Genomic DNA, 24382 nt, shown 5'->3' with positions numbered 1-24382 from the left:
CATAATCTTTTTTCCCCTTCCTAATTAAGCCCTTTGTCCTCCTCTGCTGAACTCTGAATTTCTCCCAGTCCTCAGGTGAGCCACTTTCTCTGGCTAATTTGTATGCTTCTTCTTTGGAATTGATACTACCCCTAATTTCTCTTGTCAGCCACGGGTGCACTACCTTCCTTGATTTATTCTTTTGCCAAACTGGGATGAACATTTGTTGCAGTTCATCCATGCAACCTTTAAATGCTTGCCATTGCATATCCACCGTCAATCCTTTAAGTGTCATTTGCCAGTCTGTCTTAGCTAATTCACGTCTCATACCTTCAAAGTTACCCCTCTTTAAGTTCAGAAGCTTTGTTTCTGAATTAACTATGTCACTCTCCATCTTAATGAAGAATTCCACCATATTATGGTCACTCTTACCCAAGGGGCCTCTCACGACAAGATTGCTAATTAACCCTTCCTCATTGCTCAAAACCCAGTCCAGAATAGCCTGCTCTCTAGTCGGTTCCTCGACAAGTTGGTTCAAAAAACCATCCCGCATACATTCCAAGAAATCCTCTTCCTCAGCACCTTTACCAATTTGGTTCACCCAATCTACATGTAGATTGAAGTCACCCATTATAACTGCTGTTCCTTTATTGCACACATTTCTAATTTCCTGTTTAATACCATCTCCGACCTCACTACTACTGTTAGGTGGCCTGTACACAACTCCCACCAGCGTCTTCTGCCCCTTAGTGTTACGCAGCTCTACCCATATCGATTCCACATCTTCCCGGTTTATGTCCTTCCTTTCTATTGTGTTAATCTCTTCTTTAACCAGCAATGCCACCCCACTTCCCCTTCCTTCATGTCTATCCCTCCTGAATATTGAATATCCCTGAACGTTGAGCTCCCATCCCTGGTCACCCTGGAGCCATGTCTCTGTGATCCCAACTATATCATAATCATTAATAACAATCTGCACTTTCAATTCATCCACCTTATTACAAATGCTCCTTGCATTGACACACAAAGCCTTCAGGCGCTCTTTTACAGCTCTTAGCCCTTATACAATTATGCTGAAAAGTGGCCCTTTTTAATGCTTGCCCTGGATTTGTCGGCCTGCCACTTTTACTTTTCTCCATAGTACTTTTTGTTTCTACCCTCACTTTACACCCCTTTGCCTCTCTGCACTGGTTCCCATCCCCCTGTAGTGAACTAACCTCTTCACGCCTAGCCTCTTTAATTTGATTCCCACCCCCCAACCATTCTAGTTTAAAGTCACCTCAGTAGCCCCAGCTAATCTCCCTGCCGGGATATTGGTCCCCCTAGGATTCAAGTGCAATCCGTCCTTTTTGTACAGGTCACGCCTGCGCCAAAAGAGGTCCCAATGATCCAAAAACTTGAATCCCTGCCCCCTGCTCCAATCCCTCAGCCACGCATTTATCCTCCACCTCATCGCATTCCTACTCTCACTGTCGCGTGGCACAGGCAGTAATCCCGAGATTACTACCTTTGCGGTCCTTTTTCTCAACTCCCTTCCTAGCTCCCTGAAAGAAGCAGTTTCATGGACCGTCTTGAGAATATCGCCTGTGGTAGTGTTTGCTGGTGTCATCTCCTTCAGCCACCCACATCCTTCCATTCACTGCACATTCGTATGGCCACCTAACAGCCTCTGTCAAATCTGCTTCCAACACCACCCCCAGCAGCCAGCACTCTCCGTGTGGAACAGAAAAACTTGCCCCACACCTTCCCTTTAAATGCTTTCCCTATACATACATGCCCTCTATTGCTGGACATGGAGAAGACTCTACCCTATCTACTTCTCTCCTAATTTCATAAACTTATAACAGGCTGCCCCCCAGCCTCTGCCACTCTGGAGAAGGACAACCCAAGTTTGTCCAACTTCTGCTGCCGATACAGTCTTAATGAGTGACGGCGCTGAGCTCCGAGTAACGGGATCCCACCTTGGCCACTGGGAGTCAGGTGGGACCTCAGTGATGAGCGCCCCACCACTGAACGTTTCTAGCCTCATATAGCTCCTGAGTTCAAACTTCTCATGGTCACTAGGTTCCTGCAGCTCCCCAGATCCCCAGCTCCACAGAAACTGCGTGTGATGATGTAGAGTTGCATGCAGGACAAAAAAGGGCATAGTCCATTCTGACCAAATATCTAGCTAAGCAGTCTCTGACCAAGATGTCAACTGTTATTTCTCTCCATTGATGCTACCTGACCCACTGAATTCCTTTAGCGTTTTGTGTGATGCTCTGGATTTCTGGTATCTTTATACTTTATACTTTATTGTCGCCAAACAATTGATACTAGAACGTACAGTCATCATAGTGATATTTGATTCTGCACTTCCCGCTCCCTGGAGTACAAATCGATAGTAAATTTAAAATATTTAGATTATAAATCATAAATAGAAAATTGAAAATGGAAAATAAGGTAGTGCAAAAAACCGAGAAGCAGGTCTGGATATTCGGAGGGTACGGCCCAGATCCGGGTCAGGATCCGTTCAGCAGTCTTATCACAGTTGGAAAGAAGCTGTTCCCAAATCTGGCCGTACCAGTCTTCAAGCTCCTGAACCTTCTCCCGGAGGGAAGAGGGATGAAAGGTCTGTTGGCTGGGTGAGTCGTGTCCTTGATTATCCTGGCAGCACTGCTCCGACAGCGTGCGGTGTAAAGTGAGTCCACGGACGGAAGATTGGTTTGTGTGATGTGCTGCGCCGTGTTCACGATCTTCTGCAGCTTCTTCCGCTTCTGCAGAATCTCTTGTGTTAAAAATACACAGTAGAGATGGCAGCAGAGCTAGGTGGTGAAAGAGTTGTGGCCATCTTCCCTGGCAAACACAGACATGTGAGTGAAAATCCAGAGACCTCTTTACTGTGTGTCATTATACATTTGGACTGATAACAAGGATACGGCCTCCAGTGGTGTCAACAGAAGTCACAGAGACTGATCCCTGGCAGCTTTCAAATTGGTTCTGCAGCCACTAATGGAAACTCCAGTGGTAGATGGGGTGAAGACAATTTCACACTGATTGTGTAGGCATTGAAAGGAATCCCATCACCGTCTACAGGCTACACACATCAAAGTTGCTGGTGATTGCAGCAGGCCAGGCAGCATCTCTAGGAAGAGGTACAGTCGATGTTTCAGGCCGTGTTCGTCTTGGGATTTTCACAAACAACAGTCTCTAGAGTTTACAGAAAATGGTGTGGAAAAACAAAAGAAAACATACAGTGAGCCGCAGTTCTGTGGGTGAAAATACAGTGTTAATGAGAGCGGTCAGAGGAGAAGGACCAGACTGGCTCAAGGTGACAGTGGCTCAGATAACCACGTGTTACAACATTCATGTGCAGAGGAGCATCTCTGAAAACACAACACATCAAACCTCGAAGTGGATGGGCTACAGCAGCAGAAGACCACGAACATACACTCAGTAGCCACTTTATTACTTACAGGAAGTTCCTCATAAAATGTTATGTTTAGGAAGCTGAAATCAGACAAAGCCATTGAAGAAAATAAAGGCAGCAGGAAAGAACTCTAACAAGAAATTAGACGAGTCTAAAAGGACCTACATATCATTGGCAAGTAATCATGTTTCCTTTAATTTTTCCACCTCACCGAGCCATAAAGTGTAGTTTTAGCCTCCCCGACTTTGTGAAAAGGACTATGATCATTCACTTTCTCTATGGTTCTGTAAGGTTCTTCATGGTCTGTTCCTGTACTGTGCTGTTCGGTGGCCTTTACCCAACTAATGTTCATGTAATTGCCAGGACAAGGCAGCCGTGTGGAATCTACATCCAGGGAACTGATTTTTATTTTCATATTTGCGGAGTTCATTGTCTTTTGTACATTAGTTATTTGTTGGGTGCAGTCTTTCACTGAGTCTTGTGTTTCTTGGGTTTACTGTGATTGCAAGCAAGGAAACGAAGCTCAGGGTTGTATACTTTAATAATAGATTTATTATGAACTTTGCACATGTGAGACTAGCAGGTGGTTCGGGAACCACGGATCTGATGGCTTGGCTTCTCTCCTAACTCACAGAGAACATGAGCACTCACTATTGGTCAATCACTGAATCACATCACCTCCAGAGACACCGTGTACGAAGGTCAATACTAGCTCTGCAGCCATGAATCTCTCTGCAAAGTGAGGGTGGGGAGAGAGGAGGGCGGAGGGGAGAGGGAGTGGGAGGGGCAGGGAGGAGGACTGAGAATGCTCTGGGTTGGGAGGTTTGAGGAGAAGAGGGAGTTGTAGTTGAAAAAGGATAAGGAGGGTGAACAGAAGGAGTGGGGTGTTTAGATGAAGTAGGAAAGTCTATTCTAGTTCTGTTATGATTGACTATTACACACAATGGTTTATAATCCTTTTGCTCAAATATTCATTCAATCCCTTTACAAATCTAACCTGGACCGACAACACCTTCTCACTAGTGAAGACAGCAGCATTTGCACTTTCTTAGGAGACTGAAGTGTGTTGTGCAATTCTCCCCATCCCCAGCCAAACAACACCATCGAGCACGCCCTGTCTGGCTACATCATCTTGTGTTAGTGAAGCTACAGGGCGGCGGACTGCTAGGCCCTACGTAGGATGGTAAAGGCCACTGAGAGAATCACTGGTGTCTTCCTCCACCTCCCCCCCCACGTTTGACTATTTGTGACATTTACCGGGAATGGTGCAGACGAAGGGCCCAATCCATTGTTGAGGATCCCCATCACCCGTCCCACAATCTCTTTGACTCACCACCATCGGGACTAGGACTGTCAGTCTGGGTAAAGGCTTCCGTCAGGCTGTGAGATGAATGAATACCCTGCCATCGCCAAGGTCTCGTCACTGGGACAGCGAAATGTTTACCTGTGCTATGCACTACATGCATTTAGAATTATATTTTATTAACTTATATATGGTGATATTTTGTTTTATGTGGTGTGTGTGACATAGTGGTCCAGAGGAACGCTGTTTCATTTGGTTGTATATATGCAGCCTACAGTCAGATGACAAGAAACTTAAACTTGACATTTGAATATCCAGTCAACTCCCAATCAACATGGCGGCTTCATACAATACTCCTTCAGTTGACATCTTCTGGACACATCATGAAACCATACATTTCACTTCTTTTATGTCTTTTACGTTTGTTTTTCATCTTGAATGTGATTCTGGAACTGTTGGAGCCTGTGATTTACAGTTTGGAGATTGTTTGGGTGTTTCGGCACTTTGCAGTTTCCGAGCGGATTCCAGGAGGTAGAGGCAGTGCCTGTGAACTGTGTGGCGAGAAGGCTGCGGGGTGGGACGTGAGCCAATGTCTGACCCCATTTCACTGATTAAAGCTTCCATCGTTCGCTGATTAAAGTGACGAGGGAGATTGAAACATCGAGGCGAATATAGAAGGTGAGTGTTGGCTGCCTGTCTTTTGATCACTGGTGTGATCGCTCTGCTACGGAGAGGGAAGACTGCCTTCTAACTGCTGGGGGATCACTCTGCTACCACAGAGGGAAAGGCCTGTCACTGTCCCCGCAAAATATTACCCAGCTTTTCTGCGTTTTGGATATGGACTTGGACGATAGGCTTTTTTTCCAGTCTTATAGTTTTTTATAGTTTGTGTTTTTGTCCAATCTTTCCCAGTTTTTGTGTGTGTGGGGGAGGGGGAGAATTTAGGAGTTGATGTCCCTGTTGCATTTTTGTTAATTTTTTGTGTGGGGAGGAGAGATTTGGGGAGTTGATGATTGTGCTGGTGTTCTTTCTTGGTTTCATGGTTATCTGGAGAAGAAGAATTTCAGAGTTGTATACGTTGGTAATAATTGAACCTTTGAAATGAGGCTTCTGTATTGCCATAAGTGGCTTCACCCAGTACCAGCAGCTGTTAACTCATCATCTCATAGTGACAGGGTTGTTTGTGGAGCCTAGACCCAGATCCTGGTTATCGGGACTACCAGGGTTATCAACTAGATATGGCCCAGTCAGGAATCCGTGGGCAAGGTGAGGGGACTTTGGAGGGAGGGCAGGGAGAGTGGAAGACAGGAGGGGAGAGGAAGTGGGAGGGGCAGGGAGGAGGGTTGGGGATGCTCAGGTTTGTGAGGGCTGAGGGTTCAGGAGAGAGGAGGGTGAAGTGGAGAGGATAAGGATGGTGCAGGGAAGGAGTGGGATGTTTGGATGCCTGGGAGCAGGGAAAGAGGGGAGCAAAGGGAAGGAATTTTTGTGGAGGGTAGGAGAGGGACAGAGAGGGGATGTTTCTGTAGAGGCGAAGTGCAGGAGGGAGAGGGTGCACAGTTCACGATCTTCAGTTTGAACAAATGCTCTGAAAAGACCATAAAAAGTCAGTGGTGGTTCAGGAGGACTAACACAATGGTAGAATTCAGGTTGTTTCCTGGCCTGAACACTAGGCACACCAGGAAAGGCCAAATCCTTACGCTGTCTCTGATGTTGGATGACGCTGTCCCACACTGTCTGCTTGACCACTAGACTGTCTCTGTAAACAAAAGACTTCAATCAACATTAAACACATCGGAATCCAGTGTTTTCCATTTTAACCTCACAGTTTTTAAAAAGTAACACACACAAGATGCTGGAGGAACTCAGCAGGTCAGGCAGCACCTTCAAGGAGAATAGGCAGTTTTGGGCTGAGACCCTTCATGAATACTCTGGATTGCCAGCATCCGCAGAATCTCTTGTGTTTACGATTAGAGCAACTTTCAATGACTCGTTATCTCATGGTCTCGATATTTATTGCTCACTTATCTATTATTATTATCAGTTTTTCTTTTTGCATTTGCAGTGTTGTCTTTTACACATTGGGTGTGGTTTTCTATTGTGTTTCTTGGACTTACTGTGAATGCCTGCAAGAAAATGAATCTCAGGGTTGTATATGGTGACATATACTATATGTACTTCGATAATAAATTTACTTAGAGTAATTGTTAAAAATCCTGTTTTATTAATATTTTATAATCTCCTTGTTCTGAGATGGAGATTGAAAGTTCGAAGCCCCACTGCAGGGCTGGGTAACAGCACTTCACTCTCACCTCTGCACAGTGCAGTGAGGAACATTCTAACTGTTGCATCCCTGTCTGGTGTGGAGGGGCCACTGCACAGGATCGGAAAAAGCTGCAGAGGGGTGTAAACTCAGCCAGCTCCATCACGGGCACCAGCCTCCCCAGCACTGAGTGCATCTTCAAAACACAGTGCCTCATAAAGGCAGCATCCATCATTAAAAACCCCCATCATCCGGACAGGCCCTCTTCTCATCGCTACCATCAGGGAGGAGGTACAGGAGCCTGAAGACACACACTCAACAGTTCAGGAACAGTTTCTTCCCCTCTGCCATCAGGTTTCTGAATGAACATTAAAACCATGAACAGTACTCTCTTTTTTCCCCTCCCTTTTTGAACTACTTATTTAATTAAATTAACATACTGCATATACACTCATTGTAGTTCAGTTTTTTTTAATTATGTAGTGCAATGTACTGCTGCCCCAAAACAAATTTCACAACATATGCCAATGACCTGGTCCTGATTCTGATTTTCATTCTAGAAACCAGAAAGATTAGAGAGAGATAAGGAGGGGGAGATCATGGAGGGATTTAAGATGTGTGAGCAAGAGGTGAGAGTGGGGTATTTATAGTAAAATCACAGTTGTTTAAAACAAAAATAAACTGTGGAGAACCTCAGCTGCCTGACCCTCAGACTTCCTCCACTGAGTTGTTTTTCGGCACTCTCAGTCCCTGATGTCTCTTGACCATTTCAAATATTGGTTTATCATTGGTTGCCATGATAGCGTAGCGGTTAGTGCGACACTATTACAGCTTGGGACATCAGAGTTCAGAGCTCATTTCTAGTGAAAGTTACTATGTTCTCCCAGTGGGTTTCCTCTGGGTACTTCAGATTCATCCAGAGTTCAGTGATGTACCCGTTAGTATGTTAATTGCTCATTGTAAATTGTCCTGAGATTAGGCTCGGGTTAAATTGGTGGCTTTCTGAGTGCCACAGCTCATTGGGCCGGAGGGCCTGTTCCAAGCCCATCTCTAAATTTAAAAAAATTAAATAAAAATTAATAGACACAAGAGATTCTGCGGATGCTGGAAATCCAGAGCAGCACACACAAAATGCTGGAGGGACTCAGCAGGTCAGGCAGTATCCTTAGAATTGAGATGACATTTCTGGCCGAGGCCTTCGATAGGGACTGGAAAGGAAGGGAGAAGATGCCAGGATAAAAATTAATAACTGGAAGCTTTTTACCTTTTTGTTTTTTGGTGTAGAATTTCAGGAATACGATGTAGTGAAACTCTGCGCTCTGATCCAGGTCGTAGGCCGCACATAGCTTATCGAGCTCCGTGGGAAGGAGGTTCCACTTCAGAGTCATGCACAGGGCCTGGACATCTCTGAAGGGGACCCTCCCTGTGCCATAGGGGTCCCGCTCCCTCAGGATGGACTTGAGCTCGCTCCAGTGCTTAATAACGTCCCGCCTCAGTTTGCTCAGGATCGAGGCCACAGGGCTCGGCTGTGACTCTTTCCCTGCACAGGACACGGGGCAGGATTAGATTCAAAAGATCAAAATCAGATCAAGATTTAAGATTGTTTAATGTCATTTCCAGTACACATGTGTAAAGGAGAATAAAATAATTGGTACCTCAAATTTGATGCAGCACAAAAAAACACAATAAGAACACATTAATAAATATAAGTGCATAAGATAGCTTATATACACAAATTGGCTGTATGTCCATAAAGTGACGCTAGGCACAGGAGTGTCTGTAGTACAGGTGACTGACAGGAAATGATAAGGAGTGGTGGTTGGGGGTGTGGAGGGGGTGGGTTAGTGGGTGGAGGTGTTCATCAGCCTTACTGCTTGGGGGAAAGTAATTGTTTGTGAGCCTGGTGGTCCTAGTGTGGATGCTACACAGCAAACATCGTAGCGACAAGCTGATCTCTCAATAAAAGACAAACTGCTGGAGGAACACACTGGGTCAGGCAGCCTCTGTGGAGGCGAATGGACACGTCCAGGATCAAGGATCAACTCTATTTATCAGATACAATTACAGGTATTAGAAATTTGTTGTAATGTGTTGGTCAGGATGTGATATACTACAAAAAGAACAATTTTCAACTACATCGTGTTTGGTGGCTCTGGGTCTCTATTCTCTGGAGTTTAGAAGATTGAGGGGGATCTCATTGAAACCTATCAAATATCGAAAGGCCTAGATAGGGTGGATATGGAGAGGATGTTTCCTGTAGTGGGGGAATCGAGGACTAGAGGGCACAGTCTCAAATCAGAGGGATGCCCATTTAGAATAGAGATGAGAAGGAATTTCTTTATCCAGAGGGTGGTGAATCTGTGGAATTCATTCCCACAGACAACTGTGGAAGGCAAGTCATTGGGTATACTTAAAACAAAATTTGAAAGCAAGCCATTTGGCACATCGAGTCTGCTCTGCCATTCCATCCTGGCTGATTTACTATCCCTCTCAACCCCATTCTCCTGCCTTCTCCCTGTAACCTTTGACTCCCTGATTAATGAAGAACCTATCAACCTGTTCCTATGTCTTTTAATGTTATAAAGAGCAAAGTTAGAGGTTGAAGTACAGATATGGAATAAATATAGAAATAACAAGTGTTTATAATGTAAACAGATTTATAAAGAATGTTTTAAAGTGTTTGCAGTGCAGTGACGGGTTTGAGAGGGGGTGGGGTGCTACCTAGAATGGTTGATCAGATTGACTGGCTGACGGAAGAAACTTTTGTTTTGTTTTAACAGCTCTATAGCACTTTCCAGGAGGGAGATTTTGGAAAAGGCAGTTTGCAGGGTGGGTAGAGTCCGCAAATGATTCTTCCTGCCCATTTATTTGCCCTGGACACATACAAGCCCTGGACACTACAGAGATGGTAGACTGCAGACTGCTGATCTGACAGTTCACTGTAGTTTTTGTATACAGTCGTCCCTTGGTATCCGCGGGGGATTTGTTCCAGGACCCCCTGCAGATGCTCCTTATATAAAATGGCGCAGTGTTTGCCTATAACCTAGGCACATCCTCCAGTATACTTTAAATCATCTCTAGATTACTTACAATAGCTACAATGTAAATGCTATGTAAATAGTTGTTATACTGTATTGTTCAGGGAATAATGACGAGAAAAAAAGTCTGTACATGCTCAGTACAGACGCAACCATCGTAGCTCCTCTGGGAATGTTGATGCTGCCTCGGCATCAGCCAATGCCGATTCTCCCGTGATCTTTACATTCTTGAGGCTGTAGTGCTTTACATAGCTGGCCAGCCATCCCTTACTAGCCTTAAACTCTTTCCTCTCACTCACAAGTAGTGAACGAATGAGACGCGAGGCGAACAATGCGCAAACAACGAGTGCTGGAAAGAGACTGAGGATCTGTGAAATGGCGGGAGGCAACGGCAGGGTATGCCTGCACATCACTTCATTCGCGTGGTTCAGCGTAGTGCTCGGCGTGCGGCAAATTAAAGTTTTGCTTTTTGGAACTTTCTGGAATTTTTTTCCGAATATTTTCGATCCGCGGTTGTTGATTCCATGGATATGGAATCCTGACTGTATACGGAGGGCCGACTGTATACATGTTGGTTGAACCCGCGGATACGGAACTCGCGGATACGGAGGGCTGACTGTATTGTGAGAGGATGCTGCACCAAACTAGACAGTATGCCCCCTAGTGGCCATAGTATGTATATGCAATTGTTTAGTCTGAGCATGTTGACACGCCATCTTTTTCCTTTTGTTGTTTCTTTGTTGCTAGACTCCTACTCACGGTTTCCAATTCCTTTGTTCTACTAGCGCATAATTAAACAATTGTGAAGCAATTGTGCCTCAAAAGGACCTTGGATCAAAAACATCAGGATCCAACACCATTGATACCCCTGCACCATTGCCTCATGTTGCTCACTTACCCCTTTACCTGAACCCCAACCTTCCCTTTCCAGATTCTGTTTTCTGATTCAATCCTCCCCCCACCCCCAGAAGCTGTTCCCTTGCCTAGACTGTTTAAATCCTCTCCAACAGCATGAACAACCCTCAAAAAGGATATTGATCCCATTCCTGTTGAGGTGAAGCCTGCATTACCTGTGGAAGTCCCCCGTTCCTGAGAAATTGTTCAAAATCCTCAGGAATCTAAAGTCCTCCTGGATCTTCTCCCTTCATCTGAGCTACCTTCCTATTCCTGTAGGTGCAAGTGTTGGGTAATGTAAGGGGTGGAAACATAGGTATAATTCATACCCTACACTACTGGACGTACTGGAGGCCATGGTAGAACAAAGGACCCTGTGGAAAATCCTGGCAATTCTGGACAATGTTTCTCACCCTCTGCGTGCCACCTTGGCTGAACAGAGGAGCACTTTTAGTAATAGACTAAGACAACTGCACTGCTCCAAAGAGCACTATATGAGGTCATTCTTACCCTCGGCCATTAGGCTCTATAATGAGTCAACCTATAGGCAGGAAAGTGATGACACCCCTCCCCCTCCTGTTAGACTGTGGTAACTACCTCTCTTCTAATATTTATATCTGTGCACTTGTAATGCTCCTGTGATACTGTAATTTCCTTTGGGATCAGTAAGTACTTATTCTATCTCTCTATCTACCTATTTAGTACCTGGCACCAATTCCAAAATTAGGTTCCCCTGGAGACAGATTGGAAACCTCGGACACAAATGGAACAGAATTTCTTCTCACAAGGGCAAACTCTGGAATTCTGTACCTCAGAAGGCTGAAGACGCTGATACACTGAGCGTATCCAGAGATGAAAGGGGGCCCACCTTGGTCGGGGTTAACCATCGACCTTGCATCCTAGCTGTCAATACGTAGGCCGGCACCCAAGCCAGGGCAGTACAATATCGAGAAGAAGCAGGCTCCCCCTCTCTATAAGCTGATGAATCCAATGGAACAGCAGAGACCTGTATAGTTTGGCACCAGCAACTTCGCAGGAGCTGCCTGTCAGCATTGAACTCAGCGTAGGGTTGCCTTAGGGAGTCCAGCTCCGGAATTTCCCTCGGATTTCATTCCCGAAACCTTCCCCGTGAGTGGGTATAGCCACAAGGTAGCAGAGGTTTGAGATCAGTTTTCCTTCTCCAAGATGAGCTGCCAACCACGGCTGATACAGATGAAACTGAGCATAGAAGCGTGCAGAACAGTATGTATACGCAGAACAGTACACAGACACATAGTACGTATACGCAGAATAGTACACAGACACAGAATGGTACGTATACGCAGAACAGTACACAGACACAGAATGGTACATACTGTATACACAGACAGTACACAGACATAGAATGGTACATATACACAGAACAGTACACAGACATAGAATGGTACATATACACAGAACAGTACACAGACACAGAATGGTACATACTGTATACACAGAACAGTACACAGACATAGAATGGTACATATACACAGACACAGAATGGTACATATACACAGAACAGTACACAGACATAGAATGGTACATACTGTATATACAGAACAGTACACAGACATAGAATGGTACATATACACAGAACAGTACACAGACACAGAACAGTACGTATATACGTGACACAGCACAGCAGTACAGCATACAGTGTTGTGCTGATCCAATTAAATTAGCCAACTAAACTAATCCCTTCTGCCAATGTAATGTCCTATCCTCCTCTTTCTCACATTTATTTGCGTATCCAAACGTCTCTTAAATGTCTCTCATGATCTGCCTCTACCACCACCCTGTGTGAATAACTTGCCTCTCACATCTCCTTTGAAAATACTCCCTCTCACCTTAAACGCATGCCCTATAACATTGTGCACTTCAACCCTGGGAAAAGGATACCGTCTGTCTACTCTATCTATGCCTCTGAATCTTGTAAACCATCAGATCTCCTAAATCATATGCATATTGAAGAGCCTCTTGAGAATTTTTCATAAATTCTATTTGTATCTCTTAATTTTCCTGTAAACATCTGCGAGAAAATAAATCTCGGTGTTGTATGTGGTAACATACATATACTGGGATAATAAACTTACTTTGACTTTGTCTATTATATTTACCTCCTTCACCACCCAGGACAGCACATTCCACTTTTGGCATAAGAACAAACTTGCCCCGCAGATCTTAAAATACGTGCCCTCTAGCACTAGATATTTCGACCCTAAGAAAGGGATACCATCTATCTGCTCGATGCATTTCAGAAACATATAACCACCTAGCAGGTCTCCCCTCAGTCTCTGCTGCTCCAGAGAAAACAACAAAAGTTTGTCTAACCTTTTACTCTAGTCATGCCCCCTAATCCTGGCAGCATGCTGGTAAACCTTTCCAAAGCCTCCACACTCTTCCCGTAGTGGGGCGACCAGAACTGTGTGCAGTTCTCCAGGTGCGGCCCAGCCAGAGATTGATAAAGCGACAACACAGCTTACTGACTCTTCAACTCAATTCATCAATAAACACAAGCACAGCTTTTCACACATAACACCATAAGATACAGGAGCAGAAACAGGCCATTCGGCCCATCAAGTCTGCTCCACCATTCAATCATGGGCTGATCCAATTCTTCCAGTCATCCACACTCCCCTGCCTTCTCCCCATACCCTTTGATGCCCTGGCTAATCAAGAACTTATCTATCTGGCTTAAATACACCCAATGACTTAGCCTCCACAGCCACTCGTGGCAACGAATTCCACAGATTTACCAACCTCTGACTAAAGTAATTTCTCCACATCTCAGTTCTAAATGGACATCCTGAAGCTGTGCCCTCTTGTTCTAGACTCCTCTTCCACAGGAAATAACTTTGCCATATCTAATCTGTTCAGGCCTTTTAACACTTGGAATGTTTCTATGAGATCCCCCCTCGTTCTCCTGAACTCCAGGGAATATAGCCCAAGAGCTGCCAGATGTTCCTCATACGGTAACCCTTTCATTCCTGGAATCATTCTCATGAATCTTCTCTGAATCCTCTCCAATGTCTGTATATCCTTTCTAAAATAAGGAACCCAAAACTACACACAATACTCCAAGAGTGTTCTCACGAGTACCTTATAGAGCTTCAACATCACATCCCTGCTCTTATATTCTATACCTCTAGAAATGAATGCCAACATTGCATTCGCCTTCTTCACCACCGACTCAACTTGGAGGTTAACCTTTAGGGTATCCTGCACAAGGACTCCCAAGTCCCTTTGCATCTCTGCATTTTGAATTCTCTCCCCATCTAAATAATAGTCTGCCTATTTATTTCTTCCACCAAAGTGCATGACCATACACTTTCCAACATTGTATTTCATTTGCCACTTCTTTGCCCATTCCCCTAAACTATGCAAGTCCCTCTGCAGGCTCTGTTTCCTCAACACGACCCACTCCTCCACCTATCTTAGTATCATCGGCAAATTTAGCCACAAATCCATTAATCCCAGAGTCCAAATCATTGACATGCATCGTAAAAAGCAGTGGTCCCAACACCAACTCCCGTGAAACTCCACTGGTAACCAGCAAGCAGCCAGAATAGGATCCCTTTATTGCCACTCTCTGTTTTCTGCCGACCAGCCAATGCTCCACCTATGCTAGTAACTCCCCTGTAATTCCATGGGCTCTTATCTTGTTAAGCAGGCTCCTGTGAGGCACCTTGTCAAAGGCCTTCTGAAAATCCAGGTACACCACATCTACTACATCCCTTTTGTCTACCCTGCTTGTAAGTTCCTCAAAAAATTGCAGTAGGTTAGTCAGGCAGGATTTTCCTTTCAGGAAATCATGCTGGCTTTGGCCTACCTTGTCATGTGCCTCCAGGTACTCTGTAATCTCATCCCTAACAATTGATTCCAACAACTTCCCAACCATTAATGTCAGGCTTACAGGTCTACAGTTTCCTTTCTGCTGCCTCTCACCCTTCTGAAATTGCGGAGTAACACTTGCAATTTTCCAGTCATCCAGTACAATGCCAGAATCTATCGATTCTGAAAAGATCATTGTTAATGCCTCTGCAATCTCTCCAGCTACTTCCTTTGGAACCTGAGGGTTCAGGAGATTTATCCACCCTCAGACCATTAAACTTCCTGAGCATCTTCTCAGTTGTAATTTTCACTGCACAAACTTCACTTCCCTGACACTCTTGAATGCCCGGTATACTGCAGACGTCTTCCACTGTGGAGACTGATGCAAAATATGCATTCAGTTCCTCTGCCATCTCTGTGTCTCTCAATACAATATCTCCAGCGTCATTTTCTACTGGTCCCAGATCTACCCTCAACACTCTTTTACCCTTTATATACTTAAAAAAGCTTTGACATTCATAAATCAAAGTATTGAGCACAGGAGTTGGGATGTTATGTTGAAGTTAGATAAGATGTTGGTGAGGCCTAATTTGGAGTATTTTGTGCAGTTCTGGTCACCTAACCACAGGAAGGATATCAATAAGATTGAAAAAGTACAGAGAAAATTTGCAAGGATGTTGCCAGGACTTGAGGACCTGAGTTATAGTGAAAGGTTTGAATAGGTCAGGACTGTATTCTCTAGAGTGTAGGAGAATGAGGGGATATTTGATAGAGGAATACAAAATGATAAGGGGTATAGATGTAAGCAGGCTGAGGTTGAGTCAGATTACTACTAGAGGTCATGGATTAAGAGTGAATGATGAAATGTTTAAGGGGAATCTGAGGGATGCACTTTATTGACTACAGCTTGGTATTCAATACCATCATCCTTTAAAATCCTCAATTTCCTCACTTGCAGACCCCAGTCAGTTCAGATTGGCAATATCTCCTCCACAATCTCCATCAGCAGCGGTGCGCCACACAGCCATATGCTTGACCCCCTGCTCTACTCTGCCATATTTAAGTTTGCTGAAGACACCACTGTCATGGGCCAAACCAAAGGTGGTGATGAATCATGTATAGGAGGGAGATTGAAAATTGGGTTGAGTGGTGCCACTACAATAATTTCTTACACAATGACAGCAAGACCAGGAAGATGATTATTGACTTCAGGAGGAGGAAACCACAGGTCGATGGTCTGGTGTTATCAGAGGATCAGAGGTAGAAAGTGTCAGCAACTTTAAATTCTGAGGACCTATCCTGGCCCCAACACGCAAGTGCAGTTACAAAAAAATCATGGCAGTGTCTCTACTTGCTTAGGAATTTGTGAAGGTTTGGCATGACATGTATAACTTTGACAAACTTCTACAACTGTGTGGCAGAGAGTATATTGACTGACTGCATCACAGTCTAGTAGGGAAACACCAATGCCCTTGAACAGGAAGTACCGTAAAAAGTAATAGGTACGGCCCAGTCCATCACAGGAAAAGCCCCCCCCCTCCATTGAGCACATCTGCATGAAGCATTGTCACAGGAAAGTAGCATCCATCATCAGGGACCCCCACTATCCAGGTCATGCTCCCTTCTTGCTGCTCGATTCCGTTTGCCATTTCTCCACCCAGATGGATGGGATTTTGTCAGGATTAAATTCCAGCCACTATTTCTCCACCCAGATGGACGGGATTTTGGACACTATGGGAGATACAGGGTGAGGGAATTGTGTGGGAACTGGATGCGAAAGGGATCTGCAAACTCTGACTATGAAAAGTAGCTGATACAGCCCAGTCCAGCACAGGTAAATCCCTCCCCACCAATGAGCACATCTACACGGAGCGCTGTCACAGGAAAGCAGCATCCAACCAGGGAACCCCACCATCCAGGCCGTGCTCTCTTCACACTGCTCTCAGCAGGAAGGAGGTACAGGAGCCTCAGGACCCACCCCACCAGGTTCACAGAGAGTTATTAACCCTCAACCATCAAGCTCTTGAACCAGACAAGATAACTTCACTCAATTTTACTTCCCCCTAACACTGGACTCACTTTCAAGGACTCTTCATCTCATGTTCTAGATATTTATTACTAATTTATTATAGTTATTTTTTTCTGTTTTTATATTTGCACAGTTTGTTGTATTTTGTACACTGGTTGTTTGGCCGTCTTGTGTGCAGACTTTCATTGATTTGATTGTGTTTCTTGTATTTTCTGTGATTGCCTGCAAAAAATGAATCTCAGGGTTGTATATGGTGACATGTATGTACCTTGATAATAAATCTACCCTGAACTTTGAACTATGATTTCTCCCATCCTTCTCCTAGATCATCAGCACAACACAGATGCCTCACCTACCCGAGTCCTTTGCCTTTTTCAGTCTGCTGAAGTGTCGGAGGAACTTCCTCAGTGAGATCGCTTCCATGGGGCAGCTGATCGGCAAGCTGTACCACAACTTCTCAAGCTCCATGGGGAGAAGGATGACGTTCATCCTGTAACGTTCAGTCAACAGCAGCAGACTTTCAGATTTCAGATTATTTATCGCACGTCCGTCTCAGATCTGAGTACACTGGAGGCTGGCAGCCTGGGGACAGCCTGTCCAGAAGTTAGAGGACAGTCCGTCTGAATTTGCGTGGGGAGGCGTTCGGTGGGTTGGGGGAGGAAAAGGTCTTATTTTGCTGTTGTTCTGTTGTTGTTGCTTGTTGCGGTTGCTCCCATCCATCCAGCGACCTCTCTGACCCCCACCATCAGGCAGGAGATACCGTAGCATTAGGACAAGAACTGTTAGGATAGGAAATAGCCCCTTCCCCCAGGCTGTGAGACTCCCGAACTCCCTGACACCACCCGGGTCTCATCACTTACGAAATGTGACCTGAAATGCTTTCTATTTTCTGATTCAAGATTCAAAGTTGTTTAATATAATTTCCAGAACACAAGCGTAAAGAAAATGAATTAATTGTTACTCCAGATCCAATACAGCACAAAAAAACACAATAGTAAAAAACACAATATAAATACATAGAGAGAGCTTATATACATAGATTGATTGTATGTCCGTAATATGATGCTGGGCTGTACATAAGGTGACTGCCAGGAAATGATAAAGTAGTGGTGGTTGGGGGTGTGGAGGGGTGGGTTAGTGGGTGGAGGTGTTGATCAGCCTTACTGCTTGAGGAAAGTAACTGTTTTTGATTCTGGTGGTCCTGGTATGGATGTTACATAGCCTCCTCTCTGATGGGAGTGGAACAAACAGTCCATGAACAGGGTGGGTGGGATCCTTCATGATGTTACTAGCCCTTTTGCAGCATCTTTCTGTAAATATCAGAGTCTGAAACAGCACTCAAAAAGAGAACCAATGTACCTTAGTACTTGTCAATGTACAAGAGTTAATATTACTTTGCGTGTTGTGTGAGTTACATGTCCCATGTTGTGCACATTGGCCTGGAGGAACATTGTTCATTGGGCTGTTCACATGTGTACACTTGAATGACAATAAACTGAACTTGACCTTAAAGCTGACGTCAGAATGTGTGGTGACACATCCTTAGCTTGTGTTGGTTGTCAATGCAAACGATGTATTTCACTGTATCTTTCGATTCAAATTCAGAAGCAGATTAATTTCTTTATAACAACAGACACAAAATGCTGGAGGAACTCAGCAGGTCGGGTAGTATCCACTGAAATGAACAGTCAAGGTTTCAGGCCAAGACCCTTCATCAGGACTGGAAAGGAAAGGGGAAGACACTGGAATAAAACGTTGGGCATAGCTAGAAGGTGATGGGTGAAGCCAGGTGCGAGGGGGTCACTGTTCCCCCTCTGTGATCTCTACTGTTCTCTGTGTCTTCACCTCTTCACCTTTCCCACCCTCCTGGCTTCACCTATCACCTTCCAGCTTTCCCCCTTCCAATGGATTCAGTGGAACTGCAGGATGGGATTGGCAATGAGATGAGGAAACAGTTTGTTTTTGCCCATGTAACAAGGAACACAACTTGCAATGAAGATCACTGAGCTTGGAGTCACGTCCCAAGACATCTCCGTTGACACAATGTCCCTGTCAGCCACTAATGAGCAATTGTGGCCTTTTTTTGCAACACACAGAGGCAACCATTTGTTCAGCACAGGAGCAGACCCTTTGGCCCATCGTGTCCATGCCCATCACTGTACTTGTCTATAACTAGTGTCACTTACCCAAGTTAGCTCCATAGCCTTTAGTGCCTTGACAATTCTACGGTTTAACTAGATGCTTCTTGAATGATGTGGGGGTCTATTCCACCGCCCCCCCGCCTGTATTCTGCCCTCTTATCGCACGTTATCGTGACCTTATGCCCTCTTATCGCACGTTATCGTGACCTTACCTCAGCAGGATGCTGTCCAGCTTCTCCTTGTCTGCAGTGCAGTCATCATTGATGCAGATGCTCACAAACACCTTACAGAAGGGTCGGAACCGTTTCTGCAGGAGGTTCCAGACGATGGACCGCAGCTGGAAAGGCCAGGCAAGGAGAGAGGGAGTGAGCGGCGGACAGGTAAACCCCCCCCCCCTCCACCAACTACTTTTACAAGTGTGGATCCACCAGGTATCACCAGTATGGTCAATCTGACATGTTAACGGTCTCTCTCTCTGCAGGTGCCCCACCATTGAGCACCTCTATATGGACCACAGTGGCAGGAAAACAGCATCCATCATTTGGGACCCCCACCACCCAGGCCACATTCACTTCTCACAGGAGTTCAGGATCCACACCACCAGGTTCAGGAACTATCAATGTCCTGAACCAGAGGGAATAAGTTCACTCAACCTCACTCTCTCCATCACTGAACTGTTCCCACAATCTATGGACTCACTTTCAAGGACTCTTCATCTCATGGTCTCAATATTTATTGCTTATTTATTTATTATTATTATTTTGATTGCTTTTTGGTGTTTCTTTGTTTTTTCTGTGAATGCCCATAAGAAAATGAATCTCAGGGCAGTATTTGGTGACGTATATATACTTTGACAGTAAATTAACTTAGAAACTTGGCCTCCACAGTTGCTGCTTGACACTGAGTTTGCTTTTCTGCTTCAGATTGCAGCATCAACACTCTTTTGTGTTGTCACGAACCCCTCTGAGAACCTTCTGATGGGTCAGCAAAGAGATAGACACATGGACATAGGGAAAAATGCAGGGTTGTGGGAATGGGTTTGATACCTTGACGGGGAGCCAGGAGAAGGCAGGGGAATGGGGTTGAGAGAGATAATAACTAGGGCCATTAGATATAGGAGGAGAATTTGGCCATTCAGCCCATTAAGTCTGCTCTGCCATTCAATCGTGTCTGATGTATTTTCCCTCTCAGTCCCACTCTGCTGCCTTCTTCTTGTAACCTTTGACACCCTGATTAATCAAGAACTTACCAACCACCGCTTTAAATATGCTCAATGACTTGGCCTCCACAGCCGCCTGTGACAATTCCATGGATTCACCTCCCTCTGGCTAAAGAAATTCCTCCTCATCTCTGATCTAAAGGGACGTCCTTCTATGCTGAGGCTGTGCCCTCTGGTCCTAGGCTCCCCAGCTGTTCTCTCTATATCCGCTCTCAATGTCTTTCGATATTAATAGGTTTCAATGGGATTTCCCTTATTCTTGTAAACTCCAGCTAGCACAGGCCCAGAGACATCGAAAACTCCGCATACGTTAACATTGCCATTCCTGGAATCATTCCCGTAACCGTCCAGTGCACTCTCTCCAATGTCAGCAGATCCCTTCTTAGATAAGAGGCCCAAAGCTGCTCTCAGTGCCGAAGTGTGGTCCGACCAATGCTTAAATGCCTCAGCTTGATCTGTACCTCAACAACCCGCACCTTACTCTACTCTCTGTTACTGTTTTATCTTGCCCCATGTAATGATCTGATCTGTATGGGCAGTACAGGAGGGGAGAGAGGATGAGGGAGGGAAAGAATGAGGGTTGCAGAGAGGGGAAAGGGGGACAGGGTAGAAGAGAGGAGATGGGAAGGAGGAAGAAGAGAGGATGGGTGGAGGGGGGGAGGAAGGTACAATGGGGTAGAAGAGAGGAAGGGGATGAAGATGGGTGGGAGGAAGAGAGGATGGGTGGAGGGAGGGAGGAAGGGAGGACAGGGTACAAGAGAGGATGGGTAGGAGGGAGGGAAGAAGGAGGGGCGAGGTAGGAGAGAGGAAGGGGAACGAGGATGGGTGGGAGGGAGGGAGGAAAGGGGCTTGTTTTGCTCTGTTTTGTTTCACGTTTTTGTATGATCTGCTGAGTACAGTGGGTACGCCATGTTGGCGCTGGAATATGTGGCGACACTTGTGGGCTGCTCTGAGCAGGCCCTTATATCGTGTTTGTTGTTAACACAAAAGACACGCTTCACTGTACATTTCCATGTACGTGTGACAAATAAATCTGAATCAGCACAGTACAGGCCCCTTCAGTCCACAGTGTTGTGCCAGCCTGATAACCAACTAACCCTTCCCTCCCGCATAACCCTCCATTTTCTATCAGCCATATGTCTGTCTGAGAGTCTCTGAAATATCCCTAATGTACAGTATCTGCATCTACCACCACCCCCGGCAGGGCATTCCCCTGCTTGTGAGAGTAATGGTTTAATGGTTCTATGACTCTGTGGTCTTTCTGAGATCCTTTGCTGGGGGCCCCATGGTAGGGTAGAGGTTAGCATGATGTTATTACAACTCAGGGACATCAGGGTTCAGAGTTCAGTTCTGGCCCTGAATGTAAGGAACGTCTACGTTCTCCCTGTGAGTGGATGTGTTTCCTCTGGGTACTCGAGCTTCCCCCCCCCCACCCCCACACTCCATACTGGTTAGTAGGCTAATTGGACATTGTAAATTGTCCTGGGATTAGGCTGGGGTTAAATTGGTGGGTTGCTGGACAGTGTGGGCTTGTTGGGTCAGAAGGGCCTGTTCTGTCTCTAAATAAACAATAAACCAAGTCCAATTTCAATCAGCATGATTCTCTTTTCCCACCTCCCATTGAAACTCTCCAGCTCAACCCTTCCCCAGTTCTAGAGTCTCACTGCTCCCTGGACAATGAGATGCATTCTCAAACCCCTCAGTGTGTTTGAGGGCTTTGCTGCATTTGCAAAGACTGATTATGAATTGTACACCAAGTCACGTCGATTTGGCTCACGCCCTAGTGTCAGGCCTACTCTCACTGACACCTCCGCCTGCACAAGCAAACACCTCTCACTCTCCACTCAGCTATCAGGATTCACCTGCACTCGTTACCAGCAGCCTATTTAACCCGTTCTCATCCACAGACCTTGTTCACTCATCGAACCAACTGGCCTCAACCAATTGCTCCAAACTTTCCCTCTCCCTGCCTAAAGTTTACCTTGTTGCTTGTTGTGTTGAGTTTCTGTTCTCTCTTGTTTTGTGGCTCCTCATGGTTGTTATTTTGCAATTTTCTCTGCTGAATTGTTTCTGCCACTCTGCTTTTGGGTCAAAGCTTCACTACATTTCCTGACACATTTTGGTGATGGCTGCTCAGAGTACTGTGACTTCCCCCGTGAAGATATGACCAAGGTGACCGTTTACCTCTTGTAGCGGACGTGGTTTCTGTGCAAAGCCATATCTTGCCCAGTCACTGCCGAATCTCTCCCTGTACAGTATTCTGTCAATTCGTTCGTTCTTATTCTTCATGAGATTGGAACATTTGCTGACCTCTTCTTTCAGCTCTCCTGTGCTGGGTCTACAACCAGTCAAAGAGATTACCTTCAGCTTATTGGAGTAACGGAGGGGAGAGTGGGGGAGCAAATGTACAGAGGCACACAAACTGGGAAATACTGAGAGGTGCCGAGGAATTAATATCCTCAGCAGACATGATCATAAATCCCAGAAGGCAAGAAGGCAGTGGCATGAGTGGGTAAGGTTAAAGAGTTTTAAAACATTAGCTTTTTGTGTCACAAGTGCATCGGAACATCAAAACATACACTGAAATGTGTCATTTGCATCAATAACCAATATAGTCCGAGGATGTGCTCGGGGCAGCCCACAACTGTCACCATGCTCTGGTGCCAAAATAACAACTTACTAGCCCCTGCTAACTCCTACATCTTTGGAATGTGGGAGGAAACTAGAGCACCCAGAGGAAACCCTCATGGTCACAGGGAGAACGTACAAACTCCTTACATACAGTGGTGGAAATTGAACTCTGAGCGCTGGTGATGTAATAGTGTAACGCTATCTGCTACCTCGCCATGCCGCCTAGGCTACAGCGTCACCCATAAGCTGCTGTTACGAGAGCAGATGGGATACGAGTGGATGGGATATGGAGTAGTTCAGTTATGAGGAGAGGCTGGAGAGGCCCGGTCTGTTCTCCCTGGAGCGGAGGAAATTTACTTGGGATATAACTGAGGTATATTCATTTATGAGGGGTATAGATTGGGTGGACAGCAGGAACCTTTTCCCCATACTGGAGGCAGATAAAACCAGAGTGCATAGATTTAGGGTAAGGGAAGAGATCTGAGGGGGACCTTCTCACCCTGAGGGAGGGGAATACAAGGAGCACATGGCTGGAGAGTGGGGGGACCAGAAACACTGATGGTATTTCAGAATTGTCTCAATGAGCATTGAAATCACCCAGGCTACGGGCCAAGTGCTGGGAGATGGTATTTATTTGGATGATACTCACTGGTTAGTATAAACAGGCTGGGCCGAATTGCCTGTTTCCATGTTCTGTGTCTCTCTGACTTTATTGGCAAGGCAAGAGACAAGGGAGATGCTGGAACTGGACGAAGCCTCCAGTTCAAGCCACATTCCAAGTCAGACAGCAGCCACTACACTACAGGACGGGTGTGTCTGCACTTGAGACTGTGGGAGAGGGGTCTATTTTATCTTTATTTTTATTTTGTTGTTCCTTTTCACGCCTTATGGTTCATCGGGCAGCATTTTTGGGGAATAAAGGGACCCTTTTCTGGTTGGCTGCCAGCGACTATGAGCTTAGAGATACAGCGTGCAATAGGTCCTTCCAGGCCTTCAAGCTGCCACCAGCAACACACCGATTTAACCCTAGCTTCATCACAGAACAATTTGCAATGAACCAGAGCACCCAGGGGTCACCCACGCGGTTACAGAGAAAACGTACAGACTCTTTACGGAGGACACTGTGCTTGAACTGGGAACTGTGATGCTCTGAACTGTAGTAGCATTGTGCTAACTGGCTACATTACTGTGGCGGCCAGTGCTCGAGCTGTAATAACGTTGTGCTATCCATTATATTACTGTGGCAACCAACAAGAACGTTCCCAGGGTTGAATTGTTGTAGCTATGAGGGGAGACAGCCCAATAAGGGGTTGTTTCATTTAAAATAGACACAATCAATTGAGATCTACAAGTGCCAGGTTTTGGGCTCTATGACTCCGTAAGCACCCCGGAATCTGTGACTGTCGGAGGTGGGTAACTCACCGGTCTTGGAAAAGGGACAGGAACTTTGAGTAGGACACCAGATTGGTTTGCAGATCACCGACTCTGGTCAAAAGGCTGTTAAGTTGATTCTCAGAGAGATCAGTCCGGAAGTATTTTTCAAGAATCTCCTTAAATGCTTGAGCAGTGACAGCACCCTCTCCCGAAGTCTCAACCTTCCTGGCAGCACAGAAGAAAAGACCAAATG

At 45.5% G+C, this 24382-nt stretch overlaps 1 protein-coding gene across 1 annotated transcript; it reads right to left on the bottom strand.

Annotated features, from left to right (window-relative positions):
- Positions 1-6436: 6436 nt before the first annotated feature.
- LOC140203268 (uncharacterized) lies at positions 6437-24288 on the bottom strand. The gene is made up of 6 exons (XM_072269283.1): positions 24178-24288; positions 22309-22462; positions 19118-19242; positions 17121-17254; positions 8216-8491; positions 6437-6447 (listed from the first exon to the last, which is right to left on the bottom strand). The coding sequence occupies exons 2-6, from the start codon at positions 22411-22413 to the stop codon at positions 6437-6439; spliced, it is 651 nt and encodes a 216-aa protein (XP_072125384.1). The 5' UTR covers positions 22414-22462; positions 24178-24288.
- Positions 24289-24382: the final 94 nt, after the last annotated feature.

The sequence above is a fragment of the Mobula birostris genome, chromosome 9 (assembly GCF_030028105.1).
Source record: "Mobula birostris isolate sMobBir1 chromosome 9, sMobBir1.hap1, whole genome shotgun sequence".
Lineage (NCBI taxonomy): Eukaryota > Metazoa > Chordata > Chondrichthyes > Myliobatiformes > Myliobatidae > Mobula > Mobula birostris.
This window is presented reverse-complemented; position numbering and strand designations above follow the sequence as displayed.

Excerpts from the sequence above, each read along its gene's own strand:
- LOC140203268 (XM_072269283.1), bottom strand. The coding sequence starts at position 22,413 with ATGAAGAATAAGAACGAACGAATTGACAGAATACTGTACAGGGAGAGA. Across the intron at positions 19,243-22,308 it reads AACCACGTCCGCTACAAGAG|CTGCGGTCCATCGTCTGGAA; the intron begins GTAAACGGTCAC and ends TGGCCTTTCCAG. Across the intron at positions 17,255-19,117 it reads CTGGACAGCATCCTGCTGAG|GATGAACGTCATCCTTCTCC; the intron begins GTAAGGTCACGA and ends TGAACGTTACAG.